At 39.8% G+C, this 16,011-nt stretch overlaps 4 protein-coding genes across 4 annotated transcripts; 3 read left to right on the top strand and 1 right to left on the bottom strand.

Moving 5' to 3' along the window:
• The first annotated feature begins 390 nt into the window (after positions 1–390).
• Positions 391–5,592, top strand: LOC108608498 (profilin). Its single transcript, XM_017999894.2, is given in 5 exon segments — positions 391–513; positions 731–1,028; positions 3,370–3,471; positions 3,473–3,542; positions 5,248–5,592. Coding segments are annotated over 4 exon segments (381 nt in total). The 5' UTR covers positions 391–513; positions 731–917; the 3' UTR covers positions 5,346–5,592.
• A 3,402-nt stretch (positions 5,593–8,994) lies between these two features.
• LOC108599801 (translation initiation factor IF-2) lies at positions 8,995–10,758 on the bottom strand. Its single transcript, XM_017986919.2, has one exon. The coding sequence runs from the start codon at positions 10,648–10,650 to the stop codon at positions 8,995–8,997; it is 1,656 nt and encodes a 551-aa protein (XP_017842408.2). The 5' UTR covers positions 10,651–10,758.
• Positions 10,759–12,205: 1,447 nt separating this feature from the next.
• LOC108594522 (mitochondrial uncoupling protein 4) lies at positions 12,206–14,318 on the top strand. Its single transcript, XM_017979726.2, is given in 4 exon segments — positions 12,206–12,811; positions 12,813–12,858; positions 13,737–14,128; positions 14,227–14,318. Coding segments are annotated over 3 exon segments (993 nt in total). The 5' UTR covers positions 12,206–12,220; the 3' UTR covers positions 14,093–14,128; positions 14,227–14,318.
• On the top strand, positions 14,143–15,456 carry LOC108594521 (mitochondrial uncoupling protein 4C). The gene is made up of 2 exons (XM_017979725.2): positions 14,143–14,788; positions 14,936–15,456. Exons 1-2 carry the CDS (start codon positions 14,218–14,220, stop codon positions 15,370–15,372), a joined length of 1,008 nt encoding a protein of 335 aa, XP_017835214.1. The 5' UTR covers positions 14,143–14,217; the 3' UTR covers positions 15,373–15,456.
• The last annotated feature ends 555 nt before the right edge of the window (positions 15,457–16,011 follow it).

The following is a 16,011-nucleotide window of genomic DNA, read 5'->3' as shown; positions in this document are numbered from 1 at the left end:
CCAAAAATCCTATTCATAACACACACACACACACACATGTATGTATACATACATATATATTTCAGAGACTTGAGATGTTGAGTCATCTCCTGCTCTCACTCACTCATTTGCATTACGCGGCCGGCAATTTATAACGGCCTTATATGCCATTTCACTCACACACACACACTCCAGCGCATACAGTTTTTGGCATTGCATTCACACTCGCTCACTGAGCGGATTGTGAGCGAGCGTCGGTGAGTCACGCGCGCTTGATATTTGAGTGGGTTTAGTAGCAAAGAGAAAACTCACGAGTGGAAAGTTACTCATAGTAGAGAGAGAGAGAGAGAGCAGAGAGTAGCAGCTATAGCTACTGGCTCATGGGAAAAGTATCTTAAACCAAAAAAAATTTGTTCAATCGTTTTTGTAATTCCGTGCAATTTGGACGTGTTTTTGGAGCTGCTCCTGCTGCGCTGCTGAACGGTGTATGTGTGTGTGACTGTGTGTGCTGTCTCTCGCTGGCTGTGTTAGTGTGTGAGTTTTTTTCAAAAGAAGCAGCGAATAAAAAAAGTATGCGCTGCTTTTCAAGTTTTTAAGAGTATTAAAATTAAAATACAGATCCTAACAGAGTCGCACAACCAAACTAAACGATAGCTCCATGCGAAAAAAAAGAAAACGAAAAGAAGACTTGAACTAAAAAAAAAAAAAACACAAAAATTTTATATATTTTTTCTAATCCTTCTCGTTGCAGTTTAAATAAGTTTCCTTTAACAAATTACAAAAGATAATCGACGAATTTCTCTCTCGCTCGCTTTGCTAATTCTCTTGGTGGCGTGTACAACAAAGTGAACAAAAGTAACGCGTGTGTAAAAAACGTATAGTTTAAATAAAAACCCACCACCCACACAAACAAAAAACAGCAACAACAAAACTACAATATGAGCTGGCAAGATTATGTTGATAACCAACTTCTGGCCTCCCAATGCGTAACCAAGGCGTGCATTGCCGGACACGACGGCAACGTTTGGGCGCAGTCCAGCGGCTTTGAGGTGAGTGTACGCTAAATTAAATTTGCAAAATAACAGCAAAATTGTCCTTCACTCCCAAGCGGCAGAGCAATGGCAAGTTCAAGGGTGTGACCACCAAAAGCAACAAAAACAACAACGACAACAATGCAATTGCACTCACACATGCACAAGAGAGTTAACTGTGTATTTGTTTAGATTAGCTGGAATAGAATATGTTTGTGTTTATGAATTTGCATTGTATAATTTGAGAAATTCCTATTTAAAATTGTTTTTACCAACTTTGGTGTCCGCCATTATAAGTTTTATTTCGGTTTGATAAAGCAACTGCCACCCACCCTTGCAAGCGCGCTCTCTCTCCCCTCGACTTTCTTCATCAGTTCAATCGCCTGCGCAGTGGGTGCAATCTGTTGTCTATCTCCCTCCCTCTCTCGTTTCTCTCTTGCAAAAGCACTCACAGTGCTTGTCAAACCAACTGATAAGAACTTTTGTGTTTTAGTTCGTTTCCATTTATTTATAGCAGCAATTAGACATTAAGCGACAAATTAGCAGCAGCTGTCTATGCTATGTTTAATAAGCATTATTTATTAGTTTGTGACTCATGCTAAATATAAAAAGGAATCAATGTTAGAGCTGAGCTGAGTCAGATTAAACTTGGTTTGTCATAGCGTGAAATAAGAGAGCGCGAGAGAGAGAGAGAGAGCACCTTGCCGGGTTAGTCGCGTAGCCTTCAATGCGTTTTATCAACACATACACAGACAAAGAGTACTTTACTCAATAGTTTGATATTTTGTTTGTGTGTGGGTTTATTATCTCTGTTTCCTCTGCCGGCGAAAAAAAAACAACTTATTTTATCACAAACAAGCAGCAAAAAAAAACCTTCATACGTTTCAAGTAGATTGGAAATGAAATGAAAGAAATGACGCGTCATCAGCTCTGAACAGCAGTAGCGTCTACATTTTTTTATATGCTCGCCACGTTTTCGCATTTACTTTATGCGTTTGTGTGTGTGTGTGTGCAACTTCCTGCTGACTCCAACAGAAGCGTACGTAACCATGTGCTTTGAGATCCTTTGTTTGTGCGTCTGTTGCGCGCCCCATTCATGCTAAGAGTCATCCATACGGGGTGGGTGGGGCTTAGGGACACTCCCTTGCTTTGTTTGAGCTGCAGCTCGCTCTCTTTGTTTTTTGTTTGCTCTCTCTTAAGCGGCATGCATTAGATTGTTATCGATAGCTTGCTGACAAGTGCTAATCTGTTATCTAAAGTGCGAACTACAGCATAACACTAAAAGAAATTAAATCAATTTGATTACAAGTAAAAGTGAGAAATTGCCAACATCATCATCAACATCTGCTTTGACTTTGTTTGTCGCGATTTTCTATACACAAAAGCGACAAGTATCACTTTCATTTTGTTTACTGCTCCCCCCACCTGCAGAGCTATAGCTTGTTGCTTCTGCCGCTTCGTATGTATTTATTTTGTAACTAATTTTTCATGATTCATCGAAAAGTGTTTACTGCCATTTTACCTTTAATTTTGCATGGATCAGCTGCTGTTGCCAGACGCTTTTACCTGGCAAAGTTTGTTTGCGTGTGTGCGAAGTCAAAATTCTTCACTCTTATCAATAACGTCTTTATTTTTTTTGCGCATTACGCTTTGGTTTTGTATTTCGCACAATTGGAAATGTGGCATTGGTGGCAAAGCTGACTTTATAAGGCAAACAGCACATAAGGCGTTAATATATATTTTATTTATTTAATTTTCGTGAGTGCACAAAGCAAATTAATCATGAGTTCAATGCTTTATATTTAAATGATGTATTTAATACATTTTTGAAATAGCTTAGCTTTGAGTTTTGTTTGCCAAACCGGCTTTTCGCTCGCTTCGCTCTCTCTCGCTCATTTTAAACTCGCTCGCTCTTGTGGAAGCTTCTGGAAGTCTTTAGACTCTTTAATTTGCTTAAGCATTGTCATAATTAGACTCTTAGATATAGTTGTGAAAGTCGTATACTGCCAACTGTTGTTGGTCCTGCAAATGTTAATGGCATTTTGTGTGTGGGCTAAACTTGTTTTTCATTTCGCTCTTGCGCTCTTTTTACATGAGCCCCTCCTTGATTTGTTTTGTTTGCTTTTTAATGCACTTTGTAGCCGTGTCTTGCATTTTATTAATGAGCTGGCGTTGTCATCAATTTATGGCTGCTTTGTTGCTGTTGCTAGCCGGCCGTCTGAATAGTTTGTAAGGACAAAACTTAAAACAGACACACGCAGCTTGCATAAATTTATAAAAATTTATGGCAAACGTGCGTGACTTTACATAGCGAACAAAAAATTAATATTTAATTTGCGCTTTTTGTTGTTTGTTACAGGTTACAAAGGAGGAGCTGGCCAAATTGATTAGCGGATTTGAACAGCAGGACATCCTTACCAGCAACGGTGTTACATTAGCCGGCCAACGGTACATTTACCTCTTCAGGCACAGACCGTGTGGTGCGCGCCAAACTGGGCCGAAGCGGTGTGCACTGCATGAAGACGACACAAGGTAAGAAAAAACAAAAACATAGAAACTTCGAAAATATTATGACTGATAAGCAGAGTCAAGTTATTTTATTTCAAAGACTTATCGAAAGGTGCAAAGCATTTAATCCAGAGATAAGTGTGCGACTTTAACAGTAGCAGCAGTTCAAATATGTTGATAAGCATTGGAATTGAGCAATTATAAAGCCCATAAGCGTGTGTGTGTGTGTTGCTCATTAAGCAAGCAAAAAGCCAACAGAGCTAAACATTATTATGCCTAATTTGTTGCATTTAATGCGCACTTTACACTTTGCTTGCCACACATTGTAGCAACAACAAACAACAACAACAACGAAACGAGCTGTAAATGATAGGCTATTATAATGTGCCGCTGTGTTTGCTGCGCTCCATTTTTCCGGTCAACTGACTAACTAACCCCCTGCTCGCATACATATATACATATGTTTATATGGCGTATATATATATAACAACTGGCAAATCTTGGCAGCGTGTTTTAGTTTAACGACTTTGTATGTTTGTGCTGCTCAGCAGTTGTCATCGTCTCTGCCATATTTGTTTAGTTTTAAGTTTTTGCAGCAACTGTTGCGCCGCTAACAACAATAAAAAAAAAGCTCAAGGTTATTGCCATAATCCATTTCAAGTGCAAATGTTGCACAGAAACAGAATAAGCCGCAAAAACAGCCGCAAACAGCGAAGCGTATAAATAGCAATAGGCAAGAAAATGTCTAAACTGGTCTCAGTCTCTGACTTGTTCTCTTCTGACCTAGCTCTGCTGTCTTAGTATGTGTGTGCGGCGCCAGAGATTAGCCTCTTTTAGTTGCTGCTCTCTGTCTTCGCTTTTTATATTTTTGTCTTTATTTGGCACTAAAACGTTTCTATTGAAACTGAAGGCTAAGCAGCTGATTAACTTAACTTAGCTTACAAATCCCCAATAATCAATTAAATTGCATTTGTAATTTGTTGTACATCGGTCATGTAAATTGAACAGCGCGCTGTCACAACGACAGCTTATAATCGTTATCAGTTATCGATTGACATGACAGATTGTCAACACTCTACTGCTCTCTCGCTCGCTCTGTCACGCTATGTGGGGGGTGTTGTGGCTGGTCGCGCTCTGCTGGTTTATTGACCCCTCAGTATTACTTTTTATTTGATTTAGATATTATATATTTTTGCATTAAATTGGTTTAACATAAATTTGCTGCTCATTTGTTTAATTTACAATGGTGGTATGCGTGAATAAGCAAAAATGCCAAATCACTTGAATTTTATTTCGACTTGTCATTCAAAGTTTGCCACAGTGTGCGTACGTCTGTCTGTCTGTGTCTGTGTGTGTGTGTAAGCTTGTCCGGTCTGTCTGGTTTTCACCTGATTCAACGCATCTCACTCACTCTCTCGCTCTCTCACTGTGACTTTATTGAGCGTTTTATTCATAATTTCTGCCAGCCGATGATGCTGCCTGCTGCTGCTTGGTGTAAAATACAGTTAGTTCTTGTTTCTCTATTGCGTGCTTTCTCTATTTGATACGAGTTTGTCTCTGTCAACCGGATAAGCTGCTGAAGATGTTAGCATCAATACAAATGTATTTAATTATGTATGTGTGTGTCCATTCGAGATTTCTACATTTCTGATTAGCGTAGCGTTTAAGATTTATGCGCTATGCTCAGCAGCTTATTAATGTATTTATTTATTTTTATTTTTACTTGCAGCCGTCATCGTTTCCATTTATGAGGATCCTGTACAGCCCCAGCAGGCCGCTTCCGTGGTAGAAAAGCTTGGAGATTATCTGATTACCTGCGGGTACTAGAAAATAAAAGTTTACACAACAACAACCACACCATCAACAACAACAACATGCACACCAACAAGACAGCAAACAAGAATTCGATAAGCAACCGTAAATGAACTACAAAATATATATTTAAAAAAAAAAAAAGTAATTAATAATATTTAAATTTATGCCAAGAATCATTTTGCGGTAATTGTGGTCAAGACACGAATTATAAAATGCTATGTCAGAAAGAAAGAAAAACAAAAAAAACAAACGTAAGAAATTAATTACCCTACAACAAAATTATAAATTTCTTCATTATTATATTTAAACATTTTTGGTTCATACGAGATAAAAATAATAAAAAAAACCAACAAAACAAACTTAAAAAAAAATCAAAATTAAAACAAATTGTATTGGAAAGTATTTTGTAACAACAACAACAACAAGAAAATAACGCAAAGCAACGCAGACAAATTTTTGAAAACTTTTTTGTATAGCAAAAACTTATACACCGATCTATAAAAACATACACACACACACATACATACATACACATACACACATGCAGAGTCTGGCGTGTAAGAGTGAGAGGTGGAAGAAAATGGAAAAAAAGTGAAAGAGACGGAGAAGAAAGACAGACGACGATGAAATACCAAGCAAAATATATATATCTATATATATGTATTTGTGTATATTTATATATGTAAACTATTTGGAGAACCATGAAAGCTCTATTTTTATGTGGCAGGGAACACACACACACACACACGTACATAAAGAAAAGCAAAAGCATACAGACATAGAATGGTAGCATTTTTTATACAATCGAACTTTGAGAGAATTTTGTAATGAAATGAATACAGCCTTTTAGCCCATATACAACAAAAGAGAGAGTAAAAAGTACGTGTATGTGTGAAAAATAAACTATGCTCATCACATTTGTTTAGGTCGAAAATGAATTTCCAAACACACGCACACACATACATACATATGTATTTACTGTTTTCCAACCGTCTCATCTAGCCATATAGAATACATATATACATTAAAAAAGACAAACAAAAAAACATAATTAATGCATATTACTTGCTCTCTGCGCTTTTCATGTTGTAATTTTTGCTAAAAAACTTTATTTTCATAACGAAATGCTAAACGTATACACAAAATTTAACACTTAAGGCGGCAATTTGAATTCTCAAACGTTGTGCAACACTGTCCGATAACTGCCAAGCGTATGCGTTTAACTGCTGAATAAGCTGAATAAGCATTCAGCAATATGCAATTTGCCGTTAACATTTACATTACATACACTCTCGACAATGCATGCGTATTTAAAAAACATAAAAAGTATATACGATACATACATAACAAAAACCTAAACTACTTACTACAAATCATACATAAATAAATGGCTTTTTATGTTAGTTAACAATTCTATTCAATTCTATGCTCTTCTGCTCCCGTATCCCAAACATTTCCCTTTCCAAACAAATTTCGTACAAGCGTCGAAAAAGAATTCATTAAACAAAAAACTGAAATGAATGCATAAATATTGATATAATATAAAATGAAAAAAAAAAAAAAAACAAAAACAAAAAAAAAACAGCATATAATACGAATACTTTAATACTATTGAAATAAAAAATCGAGCACGCCAAAAATGCGGCTCATAAAAAATTATATGCAAAGTTGTTTCTACTAAACAAAAAGGTTTGGAGTTGAGCTCTCTCGAGTGCTGGAGCTTGCATATCGATAGATCAATGAACTCTGGCGCTATCAACTTGACAAATATTCTTTTGTTATGTGCTTTGCTGTTATTTCTTTTATATATTAATTAAAAAGGCATTGCTCTTTATGGAGCGCAAGCTCTTTTTTTTTTTTCTAGGCGGCGTTTTGTCAACTTATTTTTAACAGCGCGCAATCATTTTTCTTTATGTCTGACGCAACTGCGCAATTATTTTGTGAATAATATATAAACACACATATATATAAAACAATTTTTTTATTTGCAGCTGTTATACTTTGAGCAATTATCATGTTTGGCATATTTCAGCGTTGACCTAAATTAAAATTGCAGAAAAAAATAGCTGCGAAAATCTTTAAAACACAACTTAACTTTCGCTTTTTATATTAAAGCGCCTTTTGGTGAAAATCAGTTAACTAGCAGCATATGTTATTGTTAATGCTTATAACAATTTACGGCACGTGTTTTGGGTCTAACGGCTCACGCTGCGGGGCATGCGACTTAGAAATCAACAGACATTAATTCATTTAATAAAATATGCAAATTTCTTTCTAAAGGCGCAAATCATTTTCGTTACGTTCGTCGCAGCAAAACAAAAAACTAATAAAGCATAAATAAAAGCTCTGGCCTTGCATTGCTACAAAATTTGCATTGCAAATTAAATAAGTTTTTTGTTGTTGTTTTCTTTTAAGCCCTAAGAAGAGCGTCGAAGCTTCTCTTAGTGCGCGCTCTTTTGTTTTAATTTACAGCTAACTTTCAGTTTGCATACAAAGTAAGTAGTGACAAATGTATTGAAAACTCGTTTTCAGTTGCAATTTTCAAGGGTCCGCTGCACAGTCAACTGGGCAGAAAGCTGTGGCAAATAGTTAACACGCCCTCTGCCTCGCTGATAAGCTTGTTAAAACGACAAGGCGAAAGGCGTTGCTATAGTCAACGCCCCAGTCCGGCGACTGACTGATTCATGTTGCAGGCCTAGCCAGGCGTAACTTAGGCGAGACAGCAAACTGCACTTGGCTTGTTGCCAGGTGCTAAACTCTGAGGCCAGTGGAGTGTACGTTAAATAAAAATAAATTCTGAAGACTATAAAAGTTAATTGAGTAAATAAAAGCAAAGTAAATGGCATCAAATATAGCACTGCATTAATTATTTCTTAAATAGTTGCAATGCCAAAAGTCAAGATCAAATAAGTTTAACGTGTACTCAACTACGTATACTTAATTTTTGTTATTTGTAGCTTGCAACTATTATAAAAGGCAACAAGCTTAGAATTTGTGTTTGATTAATTTAACATTTAGTAATGCGTGTTGCCAATTTAGTTGCTAACTAATTTTTGAATGCGTTGCTTTAAATAGACAATTACACCAAAAAATATTTATTCAACGCACAGTGTAGAAAACTATAAAAATTAATTGATAAATAAATCCAAACTAAAGAGAATTGTATTAATTTGTGCATAAATGCTTGCAACGCCAAAAGTCTAGATCAACTCTACGTATACTTAATATTTGTTCTCGCAGCTATTATAAAAGGCAACTTGCTTTCAAAATATGTTGTGGTTAAGAATTTGGTTTTGAATTAATTTGAGCAAAAAATGGCAACATGTTTAACATATTTAGTTATTGATGTTATTGTTAATTGATAAATAAATCTAAACTATGTGGAACTGAATTAATTTTTAGCTGAAAGTCTTGCAATGCCAAAAATCTCCTAATGCTCAAGATAACAAAAATTAAGTATACGTTAAGTTGTTAAGTTAATTGTTGTTATGTTTATACATAAGTTTTTAATGCCGAGCTTTGAATTTGTTTATGGTTTGCCGATTTAGTGGCTAACTAACTTTTGCACAGTTTTAATAAAAAGACAAGCACTACAACTGGATTAATTAATAAGCTTTATTTGTAGATTCGTTTAGGGATTATAAACTTAGAGCCTAGCTAGCTATAAGCGCTGCAGATATTTGCGCTTCTGTGGATTGTTGCTGCTGTAGCGGGAATTGTGACGCTTGCGCTTGTCCTGCTTCAGCTTCGACTCGCTCTTGCTGATCATTTGCTCCACGGTGGCGCCCTTCGCTTCCACCGACTTGGAGGCATCTTCTGCATCTTCAGTGGTGCTGGCATTGGCAGTTTCGGTGGCATCATCCTCATCAGCTTCAGCATCTTCAGCATCCTGCTCTGCGGAATCTTCACCAGCATCAAAGGCAGCGCCTACGCTGCCTTCAGTTGTGCTTGTTGCTGCTGGCTTGGACGTTGTGGTGGTTGCTGCAGCTGCTCCTAGCATCATTGGCGTAGTCGTTGGCTTGGGCATGGCTGCTTCAGTGCTGGTGCTGGGCTCGAAAGCTTTGCCAAAGAGTCTCAAGCCAGGCTGCGGATTAGCTGCGCCCAACATGCGATTGAACGGATTGAATGGATTGAGATGACCAAAGGCGCCAAAGGGATTCATCAAGGGTCCGAGGCCAAAGGGTGCGCCCACCTGCGGATTCATGCCGTAAGCAGCGCCCAGCTGAGGTTGCTGCGCCTGCTGCATGCCCATGCCCAAGGCCCAAGGCGCACCAACAAGTTGTTCCCGCGGCGCAGAGTTGGGCACGGCTAGATAATGCGTTGGCTGCTGTTGTCCATAGCAGGGCATGGCTATGATGACGGGCTGGTAGCTGGGACAGGGCGCAGCAGCTGGCGCGGCATAGCCATTGCTGGCATCGGCGCAGGAGCGTTGGCAAGAGTTGCAGCCACTGCTGTCCAAGGGCATGACTGGCGCTGCAGCTGGAGCTGTGGTTGGCGCATAGCTGGGCGGCTGTTGTGCTAGTGCTGGTGGCTCTGCTGCTTCTAGTGGCGCTGCATGTGGCATAGCCACCGCCTGCTCCACTTGCGGCTCCAGACTGGCATAGAAAGTGCGCATAATGGGATCATCAAGATAGTCCTGTCTAGCTTGTGGCATAGCTTGAGGCCAGGCAGCGCCTACAAATGGCTCTGGACGCTGCAGCTCCTCGGGGCGAAAACCCACATTGGGCAGCTGCATCAAGTCCACGTCCATGCCTGGCTGATGGCGACTGCCTACAACGGATTCATAGCTTTGCGGGCTCGGCGACGGCTTCGTAGGCGCTGCATCAGCATATGTAGTGGGCGTGGCCGTTGCGCTTGGACTCGCTGCAGTTCCATGTGCAGCTGCTGCTGCGCCGCCTGCAGTTGCATAAGAAATTGCTGGCAGGCCATATGGCTGCGCTCCAGATGCACTCGCAGTGGATTGATGAGATTGTTGGCTATATGACGACGCTGGCGCTGGCGGCGGCGGTGACAGCTGCTGGGGAAAAAACCCGCCATAGCCAGGAAACGCATGCTGTTGATAGTTGGCATAGCTGGCAGGCGGAGGCAGCTGCTCCGGTTGTGCTTGAGGCGCAACGGCACTGCCTCTTGGAAACTCTGTGCCCTTGCACATAAAGTAAGGCTCCTCTTGCGGTCCGCTGGGCTTAATCTCCACGCAAATTGTTGTAAGTGCGCGCTTCTGTCGCTGCAGTGGCTCCAGCTCCTTCGACTCCAATGCCCAGCTAAGTGGCAGCAGTGCCAACACTAGCAGCAAATACTTTTGTTGTTTAGCCCACATTGCTTCCGTTAACTAACTTCCGTTGCTGCAGTGCTCCAAGCTTTTATACGCTGTCGATTTGTTAGAGATTTGTATTCGAATTCGAATTTGCAATTAGAAACTCCCACGACTCACCCACGACAAATTCTACAGAATGTTGCGCAATCTCAATTGTTAACCCGTGTTGGCTCTTCCGTAGTTTTCTCCTTTTTGGCTATTGCACTGGTAATCGGAGTTTGTTTCGCTTGAAAATCGCTGCAATGAATAAAAACCTTTGCAATCGCTCCGAATGCCCGAGCCCATCCTCAGAAGGTTCAATATGTAAGAATGGAACTACACAAGTTGGGGTATATGCAATTTGTAAGGCAGTTTGGCAACAGTTTATAAATAAAAATATTTCAAGTGGTTCTTAAGCATGGAATTGCGAAAAAGTCAATTAGATACAGTTTTTTATTTAGAATTTATATATTTTGCCATTCTTTTGGTATTAAAAATTAACCTTTATATTTATTTATTTATAATTATTATAAAATATACTTTATGGATTAACAAAAACAATTATACTCGCTTTATTTTCTGAAAGTTTTGATATTATTTTATGATTTAAAGCGCATTTAAATTTCCCCATGCTTTATTATTCTAGGCTTAAGGTTTCGGATTAATGCCAACATTATAGCTGATTGTTGCAAATTTTTTTTTTTGCAGCTCTTGGGGCTTGGAGCGGGTTTTGCAGTTCAACAAACTCTCAAATTGCTGCACACTTTGTACAGTCAGCACAAGCTACAAGTAACAAGTGCAGCAAAGAGCAAACGCTATTGTTATTGACCAATGTTGGTCAGTTGGTCAATGGGTGTTAGATTTCCCTGCTGCTGCCATAAACTGACCTGACGCAGCAGCAAAAATTAAACAAAACTCAAATGAAATGTTAAGTAAATTGTGCGTGTGTAGTGAATTTTCAATTACAAAAGCCAACTGTTCCCCCCTGCCCCATGTGCGCGCACAGTGGTTTTCAATTTAACAAAAGTGCTAAATGCGCTGCGGCTTGTTTAGTGAGCGAGCAAAAGCGAGTGAGAGTGTGAGAGTATGAGAGAGCGACGGCTTAATGTATGGGCGCGTGCCTCTCTCGAATGACAGCGCCACTTACTCACACTCATTAAGTCACTGAGCTGCTAACGGCGACGTCGACTGCGACGCTGGCATAGACAAAGTGGCTGGCTCTGCGGCTTGCGCTAACTTCCCTGTGAGCCGCGCCCATATTAAAGTCGCACGTGTGTGTGTGTGTGTGAGTGAGTGTGAGTGTGTTGAGTGTTGAACATTATGCCCAATCTGCCCTCTGCCCTCGCTTCACACCTGCATTTAGTTCTTAGCCGCGCCTTTGGCTTTTGTCGCGTGCAGTGTCATCGTCAATGCCAGACTCTCACTCTTCTTCTTCTTTCATTTGCCATATGTGCGTTGTTTTTATTTTCTTTTTAATTAATTTCCATGCACAACTTATTTAAGTCTACAAATGTCAGATTAGTATATTTTCGTATTTTGTTTAAGGACTATTTATTTCAGAGATATTTATATGTAAGAGAACAATTTATTAACCATGGAAAATACAAATAATAATTCCAGCCAAGTGCAGACACACGATGTGCGCTTAAATTATTTGTCCAGCAATACCCAGACGCCCTTCGTCCAGCTCTATGTCACATCAGTGCTGTCCGCCTGGGCCGCCGAGACCGTTTGCTATCCCTTGGATGTCTGCAAGACGCGCATGCAGATCCAGGGCGAGATAGCCAGCAGGCTGGGCCAGTCCGTCAAGTATCGCGGCATGTTTGCCACCGCGCTGGGCATTGTCAAGGAGGAAGGTCCGCACAAGCTCTACGGCGGCATCTCTGCCATGATGTTGCGCCACTTTATCTTCAGCGGATTGAAGATGTACATGTATGATGCGCTGCGCGAGAAGCTCATCATCACTGACAAGGACGGCAATCCCAAGTTGACCTTTCCTCGTGGCGCCTTCTGTGGCGTAGCTGCAGGCGCGGCCGCCAATATTATTGCCTCGCCCACGGATCTGATCAAGATTCAGATGCAAATGGAGGGCAAGCGGCGTCTCCTAGGCGAAGCGCCGCGCATCCACAATGTCTTCCAGGCACTCACCTCCATTTATGCAGCGGGCGGAGTGCGGGGACTCTGGCAAGGGCACCGTGCCAAACGCCTGGCGTGGCGGGCTCGTTACTTTGGGTAAGTTGGCCAAGGTTTAGATATAGCTAAGTATATTTAAAAAAATGTTTATTTATTTATTGCTAAATATTGTGCGGTGCAAAAAGCAAAACATAAATATTACAAAAACTCTTTACACTGCTTTATATTTTTATTATGGCATATCTTATGCTATTTATATAATAATTCTCTTGAATTTGCTAAAGATTATGTCTGTTAACTTTTGATTTAGTTATGTATATTGTGTGTTTTGCTAAATTTATAATTTATATATTTTTGCAAGTTTTATGTTCATATCTGTAAATTAATCAGCGCCTAATTTGATTTGTTCATGTTGCATTAATCTTGCTAATTATAACAGCTTATTAGCAATCTTATAATTAAATATTTAAATTATTGCGACTGTGTCGCCTTTTCATACATAATGTGCATATTTTATAAATTGCTAGTCATTTGTTTAATGTTGAGCATTTTACGCATAAGAATTTAAGAAATTAAAGCTAAAATATAAAAGTTTAAGCCAATGTACTGATAATCTTGTTAACTTGTAGTTTTAACTTGAAAAAAATAAAAGTCTTGCCGCTATAAACTTAAAATATTAAATTTGAAATAGGCAAAACAATTAAATGTTTAAATAAAATGACCAAAATTATTATTAAAAAAATGTTAGCAAATTATGGTAAAGGCTAATTATTAAAGATTTTATTCAGCATAAAATGAATGCACATAAATTTAAAAAATATAGCGAGATATTATTTTTATTTTAAGCATAATGGAGTCAATGCAGAATTTTATTTTAAGGCAGATTCCCCAAATGCTTGTAACCAATTCTGAATTAACTTTTCATAATATACTATTTATATTTATAACACTCGTCTGTCTGTCTGTCTGTTGTCCAGGTGACGTGGCCTGCTATGATCTGAGCAAGCGCTATTTGATGGAATGGCTGGACATGCCGGACGATCGGCTGATACAGTTCATGGGCGCAATGGTAGCGGGCTTTGCCGGAGCGGCAATCAGCACGCCGGCGGATGTGGTCAAGTCGCGTATAATGAACCAGCCGATAGACGAGAAGGGGCGTGGCCTGCACTATAAGGGCACAATGGACTGTTTCACCCAACTGGTGCAGGGCGAGGGCTTCTTTGCCATGTACAAGGGATTCATACCCTATTGGCTGCGTGTGGGTCCCTGGGCCATGGTGTTCTGGACAGCATTCGAGCAGATACGTCGCCTACAGTCGGATGAGGGTTACTAAACTGTTTTTTTCCGAGCTGATTGCTTTGCTGAAACTGTAAGTTGTTAAAAATAGTTTGTTAGAAATTTGCTGTGAGTAAAGATAACTGGTATATATATTAAAATTTGAGTGTGTTTTTGTTGAATATGGACAAGGATGATCGAAATTATTGGCACATGAGACCGTACATGGGCCCATTGGGCAAACCCTACACTATAGCCGGTGAGCTGGAGAAGATTACGCCACGCACATTGCTGCAGCTCTACTTCAATACCTTTGTGGGCGCCAACTTTGCCGAGAGCTGCATGTACGCGTTGGATGTGGGCAAGACGCGCATGCAGGTGCATGGCGAGGAGGCCAAGAAGACGGGCGCCAAGCCACGTCGCATGTTCAGCACACTGCGTGGCATTTTAATAGAGGAGGGACCCAGGGCGCTCTACGCCGGCTTCTCCGCCATGGTGGCGCGCAATTTCATCTTCAATTCACTGCGCGTCCTGCTCTACGACATATTTAGACGCAGGTTCATCTATGTGGGTGCGGATAACAAGCATCATCTGGCCGTACATCATGCATTCTTCTGCGGCTGCGCTGCCGGCTGCATTGCTCAGGCTCTGGCCAATCCCTTCGACATTGCCAAGGTGCGCATGCAGATGGAGGGGCGACGTCGTCTGATGGGTCTTGACAAGCGCACCAGCAACTGGTACATGGAGATTATAGGTAAGCATGTGTCCACCAATTCAACAGTCCGTAAGCTTATTCCCAACTGCTAACTATTGCCCGCCAAGAGTTGCTTTGGCTGTGAATTAATTCTAAGCTTTAATTAGATTTGATTTATTCTTGCTCTAATTACTTAAGCAATTTTAGGCATCTATAGACGCTCTGGAATCTTGGGCATGTGGCGTGGTGTCGGACCGAGTTGCATGAGAGCTTGCCTCATGACCGCCGGCGATGTGGGCTCCTATGATATTTGCAAGCGCATGCTGAAGCATCATCTGGAGTTGGAGGAGGGTCTGCCGCTGCGTTTCTGTAGCTCCATGGTGGCTGGCTTGGTGGCCAGTGTGCTCAGCAATCCGGCAGATGTGATTAAATCGCGTGTGATGAACCAACCGGTGGATGAGGCGGGCCGTGGTCTCTACTATCGCAATGGCTTCGATTGTGTGGCCAAGCTGTTGCGTGAGGAAGGCTTCTTCGCTCTCTACAAGGGCCTCATACCGTGCTGGCTGAGATTGGGACCCTGGTCTGTGCTCTTTTGGCTCTCCGTCGAGCAATTGCGTGTCTGGGAAGGTCAAACCGGTTTCTAGTGTCTCCATTTTAAATGGAAGTAAGAGTAAATTTTTTTGTGTAAATCTGTTGCAGTTTTGTAAGTTTATAACTTGTATTTTGTTTAAATTCATATGTATATTTATTATAGTGTAGTAAATCTTCAAATCTCAATTTAAAAATTGCTAAAATATTTTTATTTTATAAATTTATAATTTTTTTTGTAGCTAGTTAACTTTTTAGTTAGTTTTATTTGAAATTTTGTGCTATATTTAAAAATTAATAAAAAAATATGTAGAAGAATTTATAAAGGTTTCAAACACTTAATTTATTAAAATTTCAAAGATTATGGAACACTTAGCTTATCAAAAAAGTTTGAAATTATAGCTATATATTTTTTAAATATATAGCTGAGCTAATAATTTGTCAGCTATTTATATTTATATGTCTTAAACAATCTTTGTTAAACAAAATATATTTAATCTCAAACTTAAGGTTGCGAGCTCAATAAACTGGCAGTTAACACCCCCGCTCCCCCTCCAAAATTCATCAGTCCAGTGGCGTCAATAAAGTTGTTAAGGAAGTATTTTATATGCCATTTTGTTATGCAGTATTTCTTGCTGTTTAGTTAACAATTTTTATTTTCAATGCGCTTCCGTTTGGCATTTTGCGCATTACGC

Source organism: Drosophila busckii, unplaced genomic scaffold (genome assembly GCF_011750605.1).
Source record: "Drosophila busckii strain San Diego stock center, stock number 13000-0081.31 unplaced genomic scaffold, ASM1175060v1 hic_scaffold_47, whole genome shotgun sequence".
Taxonomy (NCBI): Eukaryota; Metazoa; Arthropoda; class Insecta; order Diptera; family Drosophilidae; genus Drosophila; species Drosophila busckii.
Note: the sequence above shows the minus strand (reverse complement) of the source record. Positions and strands in the feature narration are given on the sequence as shown.

Excerpts from the sequence above, each read along its gene's own strand:
- LOC108594521 (XM_017979725.2), top strand. The coding sequence starts at position 14,218 with ATGGACAAGGATGATCGAAATTATTGGCACATGAGACCGTACATGGGC. Across the intron at positions 14,789-14,935 it reads CTGGTACATGGAGATTATAG|GCATCTATAGACGCTCTGGA; the intron begins GTAAGCATGTGT and ends AAGCAATTTTAG.
- LOC108599801 (XM_017986919.2), bottom strand. The coding sequence starts at position 10,650 with ATGTGGGCTAAACAACAAAAGTATTTGCTGCTAGTGTTGGCACTGCTG.